General features: G+C 52.7%; 6 protein-coding genes across 6 annotated transcripts; 4 read left to right on the forward strand and 2 right to left on the reverse strand.

Moving 5' to 3' along the window:
* Positions 1–607: 607 nt before the first annotated feature.
* On the forward strand, positions 608–2,995 carry QC761_602650 (uncharacterized protein; the record flags this gene model as incomplete). Its single annotated transcript, XM_062880712.1, has 2 exons — positions 608–2,653; positions 2,705–2,995. 2 exons carry the CDS (start codon positions 608–610, stop codon positions 2,993–2,995), a joined length of 2,337 nt encoding a protein of 778 aa, XP_062729439.1.
* Positions 2,996–3,267: 272 nt separating this feature from the next.
* QC761_602640 (uncharacterized protein) lies at positions 3,268–4,551 on the reverse strand (the record flags this gene model as incomplete). Its single annotated transcript, XM_062880711.1, has 1 exon — positions 3,268–4,551. The coding sequence occupies one exon, from the start codon at positions 4,549–4,551 to the stop codon at positions 3,268–3,270; it is 1,284 nt and encodes a 427-aa protein (XP_062729440.1).
* An 803-nt stretch (positions 4,552–5,354) lies between these two features.
* Positions 5,355–7,779, forward strand: QC761_602630 (uncharacterized protein). The gene is made up of 3 exons (XM_062880710.1): positions 5,355–5,820; positions 6,005–6,700; positions 6,756–7,779. Exons 1-3 carry the CDS (start codon positions 5,673–5,675, stop codon positions 6,872–6,874), a joined length of 963 nt encoding a protein of 320 aa, XP_062729441.1. The 5' UTR covers positions 5,355–5,672; the 3' UTR covers positions 6,875–7,779.
* A 2,637-nt stretch (positions 7,780–10,416) lies between these two features.
* On the forward strand, positions 10,417–12,786 carry QC761_602620 (uncharacterized protein; the record flags this gene model as incomplete). Its single annotated transcript, XM_062880709.1, has 1 exon — positions 10,417–12,786. One exon carries the CDS (start codon positions 10,417–10,419, stop codon positions 12,784–12,786), a length of 2,370 nt encoding a protein of 789 aa, XP_062729442.1.
* Positions 12,787–13,231: 445 nt separating this feature from the next.
* On the forward strand, positions 13,232–15,473 carry TIF35 (translation initiation factor eIF3 subunit g). Its single transcript, XM_062880708.1, has 4 exons — positions 13,232–13,658; positions 13,744–14,125; positions 14,721–15,008; positions 15,071–15,473. The coding sequence occupies exons 1-4, from the start codon at positions 13,642–13,644 to the stop codon at positions 15,293–15,295; spliced, it is 912 nt and encodes a 303-aa protein (XP_062729443.1). The 5' UTR covers positions 13,232–13,641; the 3' UTR covers positions 15,296–15,473.
* A 496-nt stretch (positions 15,474–15,969) lies between these two features.
* On the reverse strand, positions 15,970–16,800 carry QC761_602605 (uncharacterized protein; the record flags this gene model as incomplete). Its single annotated transcript, XM_062880707.1, has 1 exon — positions 15,970–16,800. The coding sequence occupies one exon, from the start codon at positions 16,798–16,800 to the stop codon at positions 15,970–15,972; it is 831 nt and encodes a 276-aa protein (XP_062729444.1).
* Between the last annotated feature and the right edge of the window lie 573 nt (positions 16,801–17,373).

Raw genomic sequence — 17,373 nt, forward strand, 5'->3', positions numbered from 1 at the left:
GAGCAACGTCTGAAGCTCAGAATCATTCACTCACATCGACGCAACTTTTGGTCCGAACCGTTTTCTCTTTCCCAACGCCTCGGAGCAAGTCAGCTTGCTTCATTCAGGCTCTTACAAGCCCCTGTCTGGACTTTTAATAACCCGCGCAAGGCACAGCTGCCGTTCCCAGCGCTCATCTGAGGAATAAGGAAATCGAGTGACTCGGGTCACGACCTTTAATCTCGGTACCGCTCATTATTCATTCAGAACCCTTCTTTTCCAGCCAAAACATCAAACTGCTCTCAAATTTGCACGTATCAAACCGACTTTTTGCTATTTGTCTTTGCTCGTCGGGTCCCTGCTCCGGTGTCACTACTGTTGTTATTTTCTTCTTATTCCGCCAACTACTCTGAGGCCGAACAGACAGCGCATGGCTGAGGCCCGAGGCGGAAGCAGAGGCCTTCGCGCGTGGAGAAAAAGGTCCAGCTCACGGTGCTTCAGTTTGGCCACACGCCATGGGCACCTTGAATGACATAGGGTGACGGGAATTTGAACTCGTCTCATATTGACAGCGTCTTAATTTCTCGCTTCAAGTGGTCTGATCTGGGATCTCGAAAGTTCAAACATCATGCCCATGCTGCGAGAAGACGACGCAGGCCAGCAAGATGCTGTGCCAGATGTGCCGGATCATGTCGAAGATAATTTCGCCAGAATAATTCCTCCACAGTTGCAACCGGGTCTTCCAAGGTCATTGAGCAGGAAATTGTCAGAAGAAAGTATCAGAACCGAGTTGTGTGAGGGGCCTATACCGGATAGCCCTCCCGTCCCTTTCAAGTCGACCACGCCTGAGCCACCATCACATGCCGTCTCTGACCGCGCCGAGTTGATTGAACGCATCAAGAGAGGGGAAAGCCCTACCTGGGTGCCAAATCGTCATCTGGGATCGTTGTTCCAGCAAGACAATATCTCGCTGCCGCCTCGAACACCGCCACCACCACCTGCGTCCATGTCCCCGGGCCTACTACCTCCCCCTACCATAACACCCGAGAAAAAGGATAGGGATGTGATCGGGCTGCAACCTGATGCTCAACTTCAGGAAGGACTAAATATCGAAAGACCACGATCCGCGCTCCATAGCGGCAATTTCACACCGCAAGAGCTGTCTCCTGGTGAGGTAGAGAAGGAAGCGAGGCACAGTCATCACAACCCCTTTCAACCGCCCAGCAGTGCTCCATGGATTGCGACCTCACCACCAAGAGACTTTCATCCCTTTGGTTACGGGAATGCAGCGACAAGCCACCGCAAGGATGCGTTCGACTACCGCAAGGAGGCCTTCGGTACACCGGGAACACCTTCACTTAGCTCATCTCTTTCATCAAGCTTTGTCTACAAGCCACCAACGAGTCCGCTTGTTCAGTCAGAGATCAACGAGGAAATCGACTTGGCGTTACCCTTGAATAGTATCAATATTGCTTCGAGTAGTCCCCGGGTGAGCCCACGAAGGCACACACTCAACTTCGGGCCACCCTCCTTCAACAATGTGGCTGGCCAAAGACAAGTGCCCCAACGTCGTGAGGGCAATCACCCATATCAAGCCCACCAACCTCGACGATCTCTGAACTCAACTCCTGTATTTTCCTTTGCCGGCTCACCACCACCACCACCACCCACCCCTTGGAGTGCAAGACGACCGTCGGTGGGCTCAGAGGCATCCCCTCTCCATCACGCCTCCCTAGTCGGATCCTACGAGGAGAGCATCCTCCGAGGTCGCATGTCAACCACCCCCTCCAAACCTCTAGAATTCATGGCCCAAATCGGAGTTCTCGGTCTAGGAAAATGCAAGTCCAGCCTCCGCTGCCCACCACATGTCACCCTCCCCTTCTCGGCCGTCTTTTACAGTTACGCCAGCACCTCCCATGGCAGAAGCAAAATAGACGATGGCCCAAGTCCATACGTAGGGAATATCGATCTCGAGAATGGACTCACCAACCCCGACGATGGCCAACGAGCAAAGAGGAAACTCCAGTCACGATACCCCGAGCGGAGGGTCACAGCAGCAGAAGATGATGATGACGAAACCGGCGACCACCTCTCCGACAGTAGCAAACACCCAACCAACCACAACAACAACAACAGCAAGAAACGCCGCTCCCGCTCCCCCAAATCACCCCCCGGAGGTCGGTACCGCATCCCAGAAAAGGGACAACTCCAAATCATCATCAAGAACCAAAACAAAACGGCAGTCAAGCTCTTTCTTGTACCTTACGACCTTGCGGGGATGGAGCCAGGGACGAAAACTTTTGTCAGGCAGAGGAGTTACTCGGCCGGTCCGATACTGGAGACTAAAGTCCCTGATATCAAACCTGTCGTCGACGCCAACACGTTGGGTAGTGACAGGGCGACGCTTCGTTATTTGGTTCACTTGCATATTTGCTGCCCGGCAAAGGGAAGGTATTACTTGTATAAATCGATCAGGGTTGTGTTTGCCAATAGAGTTCCCGATGGGAAGGAGAAGCTCAGGAATGAGATTACGCATCCCGATCCGAGGTTCTCGCCTTATAAGCCGGTGAGGGTGATGGGTCCTTCTCCGGTGGTGGGTGGGGGTCAGGGTGAGAGGTGGAGGAGTGTTGGGTTTGCTTTGCAACAACAACAACAACAACAACAACAACAACAACAACAACAACAACAACAACAACAACAACAACAACAACAAGATCAACCGCGGGTGGCTTTCGGCGCTTCTGGGAGTCTGCCGAGGGGGTTTCAACAGCCATTGCAACAAACACCGGAGAGAGGTGGTGATAATACGGAGGAGGGTGTATCGCCTATGTCGGGGGTGCAAATGACTAGTTTGGCTGCGGCGAGTTATGATAAACTCAGCAAGGGAGATGTTGGTTATGGCGGGAACACCACTGTGGGAAGCACGCCGTCGGCGGGACTGCTGTCTCAAAGGCTGAGGTCGCTCGGGGAGCAAGATAGACGGCCGTTTCAGCAGCCGGATTCGGAGTTGGCATGAGGGAGGGAGAGATGTGACATTTGGTACTAGTTAGACTACCCTCTTGTTAGAAGCTGTCAGGATCAGGACTTCTTCATCATGTAGGAGTAATCTGGAACTTTCTGGGCCGGTAGATAGAGACGACAAAGGTCATGTCTTGTTACATTCATAAAAATCACACAAATCACATTAGGGCTTACATATACTTCGAAAGCAAAATTGCATTGGCTCTTCAATGATATATTTTTTCAAGATTGGTTATATACCTAGTCCACCCACAAAACCTACATCATTCACCTCCCATACAGCAACTTCTCTACCCTCTCCCCAATAGCCAAACAACTCGTCAAACCCGGGCTCTCAATCCCCAACAAATTCACCCACCCCTCCCACCCCTTCTCCCTCTCAATATAAAAATCCACAAACCCCTTCCCATGCGCGACGGCGCTCGCCCTCCCCAGCTTCGGCCTAATCCCCGCGTAATCCGGCACGAGCTGCCCCTCGTCCAGACCAGGCAAATACCTCTTGACCTCCCTGATCGTCTCCCCCAGCCTAGCCTGATTAACCCCCAAATCACCCGGACCATCAACCCACTCCACATCCGGCCCAAATTTAATCCTGCCCGCAAGATCCATGGTCAGATGCGTCCCCAGCCCTCCATGGCCAGGCTCAGGGGCGGGGTAGATCAACGTGTTAACCTTGGGCTGGGGGGCAGGGTAAGAAAAGTAATTCCCCTTCGCATAGTACAGTTTCTTGTGTTGATTCTCCGGAACGATGAGATTGTTGATCTCAACCGCGCCCAATCCAGCAGCGTTGATGAGAGTTTCCGTTGTAATGACGGAGGTCTCACCGCTGGGATCAGAGACGACGAGTTCCCAGCCTAAGGAGCCCTTGTTCCCTAGCGGGGTAATGCCTTTCACATCGGAGGATAATGCGAGAGTACCGCCCGCTTCTTCAAACAGTCCCAACAGGGTGAGCATCAGCGCGTGGGAGTCGATGATTCCCGTTGTCGGCGACTCCAAAATGGCTTTCTCTGCCCTGACGGCTGGTTCCTTTTTTTTGGCGGTTTCTAAAGAGACCCACTCCATAGGGACGTGGAGTTCATTCTTGCAAAAGTTGTGGATTTGTTCGAGGGCCGCGAGTTGGAGGTCGTTTTGGGCTACGATCCATTTCCCTGTGCGGCGGTGGGGGATGTCATGCTTCGCACAGAGGGAGTAGAGCAGTGCCTTGCCTCTGAGGCAGAGGGAAGTTTTGAGGGAGTCAGCACCGTAGTATATGCCTGCGTGGATCACCTCGCTGTTGCGGGACGAGGTTTCTGTTCCGATGGCATTGTGGCGCTCGAGGAGGAGCGTTGATGAGGAAGGATGGTTCCTGGCCAAAGATTGCGCAATCGCTAAACCAACTACGCCGCCGCCAATTACGGCGTGGGTAAAATCTGCATTGCGCCGGGCTGTGTTGGAGAATAGCCTCCTGAAAGCATATGACGTCGTTGGTGGTGATGTCAACAGTGTTGGTGAAGCTGAAGATAGCGATAAGGCTTTGATAAGGGGGCGCAAAGGGGCGTTGCGCACAGGCATTTCTTTTTACGTGCGGGCGCCGTCACGGGTATCGAAGGCTTAGTCTTGAGTGGACCAACTTATTGCTAAAAGAATTGACTTTTGCACTGTCGAGTTTCTCCCTTTGGAGCAGTGGTTGAGATCTCAAGGTGGTGAGGCGGATCTGGACTCGGTGCCTTCGGTGCTTGTTCGCTCTTCGGGCGGGCCTGGGTTAGTGGGCTGCAAGCTTGATGGATGCCGTCAACGGCGTCTGCTGCACCGCTGCCGGAGCAGGGTCGGGGTGCCGCGTGATTGTCCAATGACACATTCTGGCCTCTTTGAGGGTCTGAGATAAGCTTCAGTACACGCTTCAAACAGCAGATTTCAATATTGAAGTGGTAAAAGTGGCCTGTTGAAAGCCAACCAGAGTTTAGTTATTTGTCCTCGCCATCCCAAGTGTTGATGTCGTCCAAGGAAGCCAAAGTCTGTTTCCCGGGGTGGCCTTGGCATCACGTTAGTCAGGCGTTCTTGCGGTGGAACATCAGATGCTGTTTATGAATCATTCGGGACAAGAGCAGAGTAGTATACGAAGGTAGGTAGGTACTCCGTAGTCATAGATAACAAGACGTGGCTGAGGGAAAATGACAGATATCAGACGGTGAGGAAGGTGAGAGAGAGCCGTCTTTAGCAAATAGGATGACATCTTGTGGTCAGGTGTGAAGTCTCGCCAGCTTCAGGAAGGCACAAGGTTCTTCCACGGGCGGGTCCGATGGGAAAAACGGCCTGTGAAAGATCGTCATGCGTCACTCGGCAGGCAGGAGCAAGGGGCATCTGGTGGGGTGAAGCCCCACCATCCAGCAACATCCCCAAAAGCGTCATGCCTTGACTGCTTCGGAGTCTCAGAGTCTCCCCACTGGTTCTCTTGCTCCGACAAAACAACTCAACAATATTGCCGCCTCACGGACCTGAAGCGGAACACGAAGAAAAGCACCACATCCGAAGACGCAGCTGGTCACGGGAGCTGTGGCCAACAGAATCTACATCAACAACCACCAGATATCTTTGGTCAAAAAAAGCCTTCCTATTCCTGAACCTATCAAACACACTTATCGTACCTAAAGATACAAAACCCACAATTCGCATACAGAACAACTGCGCAGAATATGGCATCCGCCATTCCGGAACCAACCAACAAGTCCATCAACGGAGACGGCGCTGTCTCGCCCTCTCCGGGAGGGAGGCACCCCTCCATCTCACTCCAAGCTACTGCGACCCTGAACGCCCAGCTGCAGCGGGAGTCACCCTCCAGACGTAAGTGTCATCTGTCCTACCCCAGGCACGCCTAGACACAAATTCACAACACTCTTTCGTAGTCGACTTGGACGATTCAGAGGCATTATTGTCACCTCGCAACTGAATTCGCAGTCCTGGTTGATCTATCCGTGGAGTGCTGCTGGCTGCGTAAACCACGGCTCTATGCTAACAATATCAAAAGGCTCATCTGGTAGCCCTTTGTCTCCCAGTCGAGCTTCCCCCATCAACGGCCGTCGTCTCTCTCAAGTCATTACCAACTTGCAACTCGCAGACCCATCAGTGCCAGCACCAGGAGAGATGCTTTCCGACTCGCAAACCAACAGGCCAGGGAGTTTCCGAGCCATGAGCCCCCACCGACTGTCGGTCACCGGATCCCCTCGACTGATCGCCACTGGAGAGCCCCGTCACAACCGAGCACCGTCTCTTGGAGAAATACACCAGGAGTTGGAGACTGAGCAAGAGTTCCAAGTCAATAGGCTCCTTGGCGAAATTCGCCGCCTCCAGGAACAGGTCGATAGCTACAGGCGCCAGCAGTCTGGCTTTGCCGCCGGCAGCGAAGATCCTGCCGAGCGAACCACGACCCCGATTCCCACTTCAATCCCGCAGGTCCCAGTCGGAGCTAGCTCCGGATCCCTGCCGCGATCCCCAGTCTTTGCTCATCCGCGCAGCTCGTTCGACGTAGCTCGCGCCGATCTACGTCGCCGGTCTAGAACCCCCAGTAGAGGAGCGTCGCCTAGGTTGCGGTCGACCTCGATCAGTGGGGACAGCGGCGAACAGTGGCATCTAGGCTGCCGTGACGAGAGTGCTTTCTACCAAGCCGAGACTCAAATGTTGATTCGTGAGAATCAGATGCTGAAGCACCGTATCAAGGAGCTTGGTAAGTTGCCAAATTGTCAGACAGTGGAATTCGATTGATTGCTAATATCATGCAGAGCGTCAGTTGACCGATTCGACCGGAAGCAATGCATCCATCACCCACGAGCCGTCTCACCCTTCACATCTCACCCACTCAACATCTGTTTCTGAAGAGGAATCGTCCAAGCCAGTCTAGAGAATGGCTCTCAAGCAAGCTTCGGACGAAACTTCGCCAGCTGTGCCAGATGAGCAGTACAGCTGTCTTTAGACGAAATTCTTTCTCTCCTTGAAGAGCAGGGTGCACTTGGGCACTCGTCTCTTTTTGACGAGATTCACTTGGTCTTACGATTTCATTTTTGTCATGGCGTTTTATTGGGGGCATTGGCTTTATTAAAGAGTGAGTTTCGCAGCAAGAGTTGTTCTCTGGCGGTTATGCATCTCTTATGGTATCAATGGCGATTCATGGTTTCATCATACTAGCATTGTAATGCATACTGGAGTCTATCCAGGGCGCCATCTCATTCATTGAATTGGACGTTAGGACAAGCTTTGAAGGTCGGGTAGCCATAGGAACAGGCGTTGTAATTTTCTCGTCTTGCTCGTTATTGTTGCTTCACACTGTTTTCATATGCTCATTAATGGAGCTTGTTAATTTTATTGTATCAATAAAACCTCGAGATGTGTTTATGTTGGCGATGGTGTTTGATATCTTGAGACGCATGAAGGCTACTTGGGATAACATGAGTGCCAAACCTTTCATCCGAAAATAGGTATAGGTAGTGACGTTGATGTGATGGAGATTGGACCATAGATTCTAGGAAGGGGACGCTAATGCAGGAACAAATCATCTCCACAACCTCAGATTATAAAGCTGAAACTGGTACTAGGGTTTGTGATGGACGGTATTCTGAAGGGCGAATGGAGATGGAGGTTTGAGTTGGCTGGTATACGCTGGTTTTGCGAGGACGTTGACAACACATACATAGGTGCATACATGCCTATATTTGGGTTGACCGAGGTAAGAGACCTACCCACATAAATGTGGTGCAACGGGAAAACCATGGCTTTTTTGCGGTGCGTACCTTATGTATGTTTGTCGGTCAGCCATTGACGATATTTTGTCTTGGGTTATTTTTATATCTGTTGCTTTCTTCTTTCTCTCTTGCAGAGGCTGGCTTACGGGTATCTAGGTGGCTTATGTTGCTTTTTTTTTTTTTTTTTGGTATGTATGTTTATGCCCATGCTGACTAGAGACATGCAGGAGGTGTATGTCTTTCCTAAGCATGGCACTGAGAGAATTCGAGTTGTCCGAGAAGTCCAATGGGGGTGGTACGAAGGATTGATGAATTTGTGGAACTGGCAAACGTGGGGGGTAAGGGAACAGAGGGATGGTTGGTTTGTGAGATGTTGTGTTAGGGTTTGGGAGCTGGGTATTTTATGTTGTGGTGGGTTTGACGGGCCACGCGATGTGGGTGAGTGGTGGGACAGCAGAGAGCGGTGGTTGAGGTGGGAAGGACAGAACCAGGGGAAAGACAAACTAGAGGTAAGGTTATTTCGAAAAGGGTGTTTGTGTTGTAGGTTGGATGTTGAAGTGGATGTTGAAGGATGATCTGAGACGATGTTCACAATGACGGGGAGACGACCGGCTGATCAGACCAAGGAAAAATGAAAGGAGGGGGAGATGACAGGAGGCCTTGTTCTACAATACTAGGAGATGTTGTGCGAGCATCTGAAGTCAATATTCAAAGGGCTCGTGTGACGACGGTGTGGTTCGAAAAGGAAGCTGAGTGAGCGTATGTACGCAGTGGAATAAAAAGGCGAGTTGCATATTCCCAGCTTCCAATGCTGTTCTTTTACGACGCCAAGAAGTCAATAGATGAACGCAAAGATGCATAATTATGTATGCGGGCGGCCGGGATACGATTTCAATATTTGAAGAAGTCATCATCATCATCATCGGATATATTCGAAGGGGACAAGGTGGATTTGGAGGTGTGGAAAAGGTATGTTTCAAAGACATCCTTGAAGGGCCCCTTGAAGGGCCCCTTGAAGCTCCACGACGATGATGGCGCCGGCAGTCTCAAGGCTGAAGGACGTCTCAGACTTGGGAAGCCGAGCCCACTTTTGGACCCCACATAGCGGAGCGGGGAATGGCCGGCCGAAGCTTGGATCGATCTGGTTTGTTGGGGGGCTGGGATTTCTAGGACCAGCTCCCTGAAGATGTGCCGAGCTTGGTCCGGAACGGAGTATGCAGAGGAACGTCATGATTTTTGGTTGTTTTATGAGGTGAGGGTTTTCATTGTTTAGGAAGTCGTGATGCTTCTAGTCTGTTGATATCAATTGATCCCCCACACCTCCCAGATCTCTCATTCATCAGTTTGTGATGACAGTTGGATCTCTTATTCATCAGTTTGTGATGACAGTTGGTGCTGTGGCCTCTCATAGGGCAGTTGGGAAAAAAGACGTGTGGATCCTGGTCCCTGCGGATTTTTGAGTTTGGTTCGGAACCGCGCACCCCTAAATTGAGAACCACGACGGACATGGGAGGGCCCTTCGCGGGTTTGGCTCCAATTCGACCAGCCCTCGACTTCAGCAGGGATGGACTCCCGCAACGAAACCTCACAATTTGCTTCTTTCATCACACGCAGCTTGACACATGTCCCAGAGATGCTGATAGGTGGTGGTGGTCAGCAAGAAGCAAAAAAATAAAAAATAAGACTCACTCGGAGTCTTTGCCAGTCCTTTGGGATTGGGATAGCGCTGCCGCCGCTGCGCTACCACCTAGGTAGATTGGGTAGGCGCCCAAACATCACCACTCCTGGCAGCCGACGAGCCCACCACAGAACAACTGAAAGCGCTCAAAATCGAGCGCACGAGACACAGTTACACGGCTGTGTCTTACTTGGATGAGGTTCCCGTCCGATGTGAAGGCGAGCCCCAAGCGCCAGCTTTCCCAGCGAAGAGGAAAACAGGAAACACGGCTGGCGCATCAAGTGACTCGAGACCAGGCCCTGCCGAACCCCCCCCCCCACCCCCAGTCCCATCCAGTCCCATCCAAGTCCTTGCACGGCTGTTGCTGTCTATGTTCCCGCTTTCGCTTTCCCCCGATCATCCCCCCCGTCAACCGCCCCGGGGCGTCATGTCCATCCATTCCACATTTCCACATATCGTTTATATAGGAAAACGTTCTTCCCACTCCCCTGGCTGTGAGACCCCTTCCCCCCTCCCCTCCGTGGGTTTCCCTCGTTTATTCAGTTCCCCCCCCTCCCCTCCACCTCCATCTCATCTCACTCATCAATATATACAACCCGTCCAGTGCATTGGGCCAAAAACTTGAACGCGGCACAGTTTGAGCTCTGACGTATATTCGGCAAAGCTGTTGTGATAATCTCTGGTTCGACCACTCTCGTTGCGACCTCGGGACCACCTGTCCCGTCTGCAGCTCGGAGCTTTGGGGAACACGCGCGCCCTGCCTTATTTTGTTGCTCCTCCTTCCTTATTCGAGCCTCGACCATCTGTCGGCTCACGCGTTCGACACCTGCAGGATTTGATCCCTTCCTTTCATTGTTTTGTTTTGGATTGCGACTCGGCCAGGAAGGGATTTGTTTACAAAACTCGATGACTGGCGGTCTATCTTCCCATGTATTGCGATCACCAATCATCTCGACGACAAAGCTGGCGCCAGATCCATAGCAGCATTCCAGCCCATTGGCCAAATTTGAGTAGACGACAAGAGGCATGACGGGGCAACAAGGGGATCCGGCACCTACTGCAGCCGGGCTTGAAGCGTTGCAGAATTCGTTAGGGAGGAGGTCACGACCGCCGCCACTGGGGGATTGGAATGCGGAGGCGGGAAAGATACCGCTGCGCGACGACGACAAGCTACGCCGGAGAGAGTCAAGGCTAGGGTTGAGGAGTATATTCGGCCGGAACAAGAGCACATCGGTAACGGCGGCACCGGCCTCGCCACGAGAGGCGCAACGGAGTAGCGGGATTCGCGCCTCACTAACGAACTGGCCCTATCAGTTTCATCATCAGCGCTCTGAGAGCACACTTGCTTCACAAGCAGGGCAGAATCTCAAACATAAGAAATCAACAGGGGGGCAACCATCGCCAGAAGGAATTGTGCCATGGAGCCCACCGCCATTGTTTCAAGCTTACCCCCAAGCGATCAAACACGCCCATCTACCGGCATGCACCGCTTCTACTGAATCGGTACTACGACTCAACAACAAGACCAGCTTCTCCATTGGAGGCAGCTCAAATCCGGCGACACCAGTAGTTGACAAGTTTGACGAGTCCATTGGCGAGAAGACAGAGAAACCGAAGAGGAGACATCGGAGGAATACGTCGGGACTTGGTGGGGAGTTTAAGTGGACAACAAAGATCTTTGTTTTGGTTACGGCCGGGTACCTGCTTCAGTTTTCAGGTGAGGGATCGTACGACCGACTGCCGGAAAAGATCCTTCATTTGGGAAAGGACTCGGCGGCATTTGCCAGTGATGCCATCCCGGGACGGCATTGGGTCCTACAAATATCAGCAGTAGCCGAGTCGGATCGTGTTCCGAGCTCCCATGGCTCTTCTTTGTTGGCACGCCTGCCCTTCATGGGGCAAGAGAGGGGCCGTTCTCCGCATTTCCTGATGGTGTTCGAGAGTGCTGAGGAAATGGATGCCTGGATTGCAGTATTAAGGCGTGAAATTGAGGCACTGGGTGGCAGGAAGGTTTTGTCTGAGACTGGCAAACCAAAGACAGCTGATGAAGACTCGCAGCTGAAAAGCCAAACAAGTCAGCGGACGTTGGTCGTCAGAGACCCAGAGCGCTTTTCACGGATCTGGGACCATAGCTCCTTGAACCCGGATATCCAACTCGATGGTGCGGACGAGGATGTACGCGAACAGTCATTTGACGATACGTCCTCGGCGAGTGTTATTTCCCATGACGGCCGGCAACTGGATGCGCTCAGGGATAGCACCAATCGGTTTTCTTACGTCTCATCGGGCCAGCGCACCATGATCACATCTGCTGGTTCATCGCCTGCTTGCTCTCCTATTCGGGACACCTTTGCGGAACACGAGTCTGTGACACCGGACATGCCGCCCGTGGACGAGCACTGGTTGCCAAAGATGAGGCCCAATGCTGCGGCGATCAACGACCGGAGACAGTCGCTTCAGGCAGGGAACCATGTGCTCGAGATGCATCTTTCAACACCACAGACTCTTCGTCCTCGGTCGACTGAAATGGTGCCTCCGTTTTCGCCCGGCTCGCACCCAGGGTCTAATTTCAGCATTCCCCAAGGCATTAGCAAGCGATTTCCGGTAAAAGGGGTTGATTTCACCCCTGGTTCTTTCTCAACATTGCCATCTCGATTTGGCTCGCGAAGGCCACCTCCGTCTGCCTTGTCTATCAACTCCCGTCCGCTGTCCCTGGTTCTCGATCAACCCTCGCCAGCATCCTCGCCAATGAGCCACGCAAGGAAGAACAGCGCCCAGAGCACATTATCGAGCACACCAGAAGCTCTATCAACCTCTCCACCATCGCATTTGTGGATCGAAAGCGACAAGTCAGACGAAGAGCTCAACTCCCCTGTCCAGCCCTCATCATATCCATCAATCGAGGACAGCCCACCAAAGTCCAAGCTGAACCCACCGCCACGACCTCGACGTCCCTCCGCTTGTTCAGACATCATCGAGGACGAGAGAAGTCTCATCTCTTCACAATCCCACCTCACAGCCCATCTCTGCGAGGGACCTCGATCATCCTCCTCGTTGGGCACATACGGGGGAGGGTTAAGCAGACTATCCGAAACCCTCGAGCCTCGGGCTAGAAGATCGAGCTTCTCCGCCCAAGCAGGAACCTCACTGTCACTAAGCCCGAGATACCTCTCCCAACGCCCACTTAAATCAATTGCGAGATCATCACAACATTTGAGAATCGACTCCCTCGTTAGCCCACAGTTCCTGAACTCGAGCAGGAGTATGTCCATGCTTGCAGAGGGACCACCACCAGCACCACCACCAACGAGGGCTTTGCCGCCAATCCCTAAAAGGACATCCACTGGGGGTGGCAGGAGTAGTTATGTGGCGGCCGCACCGCCGGGGTTCATATAATCCCCAGATTTTATCCCATTCACTTCTATAGGGCAGTTGATCTGCTATTTTCAAAGGAAGGTTAATCATCAAAAGGATGGAGGTGGAGGGGGGGGGGAAGGTATATGATGATCAGGAATATGGAAAGGATTCATCGAGGATTTTATACCCAGAGAAAGCAGAGAAGAACACGACGTCTGACGACATTTTCTATTATATATATATATATATTACTTCTTGGTTGGTTTGAGGGTTAGGGTATTCTGTTGCTTCCATAGCGGGCATGGTTAGTTAGCGGTAGGAGTTTGTGAGGGATGGGTAGGGGAGATTAAATGAATTGAATAGAAATGTTGAGAACAATACTAACGGGGTGTCTTTGTGTGATGACTGTGATGACAGATGCGGCTTTGGGGGAGGGATTAGTTGATTTGAAGGGGTTAGGGTTGACGGTTGAGTTACGGTGTAGGGTTGGGCGAGGGCAGATGAAGTCGGTGGGTTGAAGTCGACCTGCCAGTCAAAGCCCTTTTTTTATATAATAAAAATGGGGGCATCAAAAACAGGTGACTGCCTGTTTTCGCTTCATCTGAAAAATTGCACCAAAGCCACAACAACGTTGAGGTCACCGTTGCAAAAACCACAACTCGCTGAAGTGAGGGGCGGCGATTTCCTGTCCAATTTTCAGCCCCACACTTTTGAATATCCCAAAAATTTGGTCAAGCGAACCTTCCTGTCCTTCCACACCCCACCACTTGTCAACCGTCCACCACCACGAAAACAACGCGTGCAACCGGCGAAACCGACCTGGGACGACCGACTTTTTCTCGAATTTATCACACTTCCGATCTCCCTCTTCCTGCAGATCGCAAATCAGTCAAAATGGCCGCGCAAGCTAAGTGAGCCTTACCACACTCCACAACCACACCCACCACTTGTGTGCCCTTTCCCCTAGGGTCCTTACTAACTCCCACCACCAACCAGGCACGACTGGGCCGACGACGACGACCTCGACGAGCTCACCACCGCCGATCTTCCCCCCCCCCAGAAAATCCAAAACAAGGACGGCTCCACCACCATCATCGAGTACCGCTACAACGACCAGAACCAAAAAGTGAAGACGACCCGCCGCATTCGCTACATCACCCATCGCGAGGTCGTCAACCCGCGCGTTGCCGAGCGCAAGGCCTGGGCCAAGTTTGGACAGTCGGCCAAGGACGGGGCCGGGCCGGCGCCCGACACGACGAGCGTGGGGGAGAATATCATCTTCCGGCCGAGTATCAATTGGAGGAAGGATGCGAAGGATGAGAGCAAGGATCCGAATGCACAGGCTATGAAGGATAAGTTGAAGGATAAGAAGGTTAAGGTATGTGAATTGGTGGTGGTGATTTTGTGGTGTTTTTGGGGGGAGAGGAGGGAGGGGGGTGTCAGGGCGAGTGTCCTGCAGGTTGGGAGTGACTACTGTTTGTCAGCTGGTTGAGGTGACTGGTTAACTTGGCCATGAGCTCTTATCGATCTTCGCGATGGGTGGCTGTGGTTAAGTCTGTTCAGATTCGAGTCGCCTCGCTGGCTGGCGTGACGGAGCTTCTTCCTGTTGGGACTGAACACAGGAACTGGTGGATGGCGGCGTTTACCCCTTTCTCCCCCTTTTTCAGGGACTGGTGGAAGCCAGTTACCTCCCACCCCCCTCCCTTTTCCCCTTTCCCCTTCTCCCCTTTCCCCTTTCCTCTTCTCCCCTTTCCCCTTCTCCCCTTTCTTCAGGCACTTGTGGATGCTGCTTTCCTCGTCTCCATTTTTCTTGGCATCGATGGATAAGTTTGATGATCATGTCAAGGGGAGAGACCGGAACATATCGACATCTGCAATGGCGAGCAGGAGACGCCTGGAAGTAGTCTTTCCACTTCAAGAAACGTCAGACGAGCTCATGATTATGAATTTTGCGAGACTAATTTGCTCGGTAGTGTCGTATTTGCAACGGAGAGCATTTCACGGCGAGATGTCCCTACAAGGATACGATGGCCCCTATCGGCGAGGCTGCTGGCGCGGATGTGGCGGCTGGGATGGGAGACGATGCTGGGGCCGGGGGTGCCGGTCCCGGGGGTGCTGGGGCGCCCGGGGCGGGGAAGAAGGGAAGCTATGTACCGCCTGCGTTGCGTGGTGCTGGGGGTGCTGCCGGGGCGGGAGCGGGCGAGAGAATGGGTGGGAAGTATGGCGAGAGGGACGACTTGGCCACGCTCAGAGTTACCAACGTAAGTTTACTGTTAACGTGGGAAACCAGAAGCGGAGTATCTGCTGACACAGGAAATGATAGGTCTCCGAGATGGCGGAAGAGAACGAGCTGCGCGATATGTTCGAGCGCTTCGGTCGGGTTACTCGCGTCTTCTTGGCCAAAGATCGCGACACTGGTCTGGCCAAGGGCTTTGCCTTCATCAGTTTCGCGGACCGTGGTGACGCTGTTAAGGCTTGTGCCAAGATGGACGGTTTCGGTTTCAGGCACTTGATTCTCAGAGTCGAGTTTGCGAAGAAGGCTGCGTAAAGTGGTTAGCCAACTGGTATCGACTTTTGGGAGGGTGTAAGAGGGGGTTTATTCTGGGATGGGCTTGGTAGCATGGGGAAAATAGACTGAGGATTTGTCCTATGGGCATAATTGATGTTTTGTTATACTAAAAGCCTTTTGTGAATTCATCAAGCGTTAGGTATACTTGAAAGCAGGGGAGGGAAATGCAGTGTGTGGTGTGTACATCGATCGTGGGTATCAGATGTGTCTTTCATTATGACTATCAGGTCTCCATCTTGAACGGGCAGGCAATTTCATCTTCTGTGCCTTCATTGTCTCAACAGGTGTCTGGCAAAGACACAAAGAGACCAGCTTTTTGAGCACCAACAAGAAGCACCTTTCATACAGCATTCATAGCCCCTGTTTAGACTCCCATGCAGGTATCCTTCGCTGCCTCCAAACAACCTAGTAATAGGTCTCTGTCTTACTTTGTTCCTTGCGGTGCCCGCTTTTGCTGGTTCTTGTTCGTGTCTCATCCATCATTAATTGTGCAATGTTGATAGGGGTGTCAAGGAAATAGTAGTGAATGTCTGCCGCTTCTCTGCGGAGTTGCAAGTGTGGTGTATGTAAGCAAAGGGAAATAAATAGAAGAGAGTGTTGTGTAATGTGTCACCGGTCCATCTCAAATGATGAATCCTGTTCTGTCCAGGGCTTTACTGCCTCCCCTTCCCCTTTGCCCGTCCCTTCCCCTTCCACCGCTTCGTTTGAACCCTCTCCTCATCAATCGTGTCCTCCTTTGGCGTAGGGAGCTCCTTTTCCACCATCACCTCTGTCTGCCTTTCCTCGTCACCAATCTCGACCTTGTTGTCACTGATGACGTCTTCCTCTTGCCTGTATCCCTGGTCGTCACCCTCTGCTGTGCGCGCCCTTTCCAAGCGGTCGCTGTCGACTGGACTCCTTTCTACCCTCCCCTCTTTTTCTGTTCTCTCTTCCAGCTTCCTCTGTTTTTCTTGCTCCTTTGCAGCTTTTTTCTCCTCTCTGCCAGCCTGCCACTTGTATTTCTTTTCTTTGGCCACGTAGGCGGATGACTTTACAACACCTAACATGAGTCGGATCCCAAGAGCGAAATGAAGCCAGGCTTGTCTGAGATGGTCTTTTGACTCGGCGTAGTTGGCGCGGGCGGCGGCTGCTCGTTTGCGGGTGCGGTAGGCTTTTTCGGTGCGGGAGGCTTGTTTGAGTTGGGCGGAGATCTGGCGGGTTTGGAGGGCTAGGGCGGCCTCAGTGCCGGAGGTTCCGGCTGTCCCGGGGCGTTGACGGGTTTTGGGGATGTTGAGGGGGAGATGGGGGGAGGGTGGAGGGGATGCCGGCGGGGAGGGGAGGGGGAGGGGTTTGAATTGGTAGTTTGGGGGTTTGGGAGGGGGGGAGGGGGAGCGGGATTGGGAGGGTGAGGAAGGGGGGGAGGGAGGGAGAAGGGGAACGGGAGGGGAGGGAGGAGGGGGGATGGGGTTTATTGTTGAGGGGGGTGGTTGGCGTTTGCGGAACATGGTGGTGGTGATGTGAGGTGCTGGTGCAAGTCGAGTAGGTTCCAGGGATGATGGCAACCTGGTTGGACGGAGCGATGAGAGCAGGATGATCTGCGAACTATGTGTTGATTTATATGATCACTTGGAACAGAAGAAGCAAGGAGGGACCAAAAGGCTGATGGGAAACACCGTGGCGCTTGATTTATATCTTCATTGTCCACCACATATGTCGTGCCTCTGACATCGCGGTGACACCGAAAACGACCCTGCTATCCACACAACGCTAGACACGTCTGTCAATCATCCGATAGTTCATCCCATCATGAACGCCCAAGGAAACCCTAGAGGGATCGAATTCATGCGGTTCTTCATGCTGACCCCTGGCGGCTAACCTCGTCGTCGTCAGTTTCAGCTGCCCGCCGGGTGCCGCCAGGTCTAACACTGGCAGAGCATGACAATCCAATCAAATCAATGGCACCTCACAACCCGGTACTTGCAGCCCTCATCAGGCCAACGAGGATGGAATTAGCCGAAGTTGTGCAACGTCAAAACGACCGGTTCCTGCCTTGCCACACCCACCCTCCAAGAGAAAAA

The sequence above is a fragment of the Podospora bellae-mahoneyi genome, chromosome 6 (assembly GCF_035222275.1).
Source record: "Podospora bellae-mahoneyi strain CBS 112042 chromosome 6, whole genome shotgun sequence".
Taxonomy (NCBI): domain Eukaryota; kingdom Fungi; phylum Ascomycota; class Sordariomycetes; order Sordariales; family Podosporaceae; genus Podospora; species Podospora bellae-mahoneyi.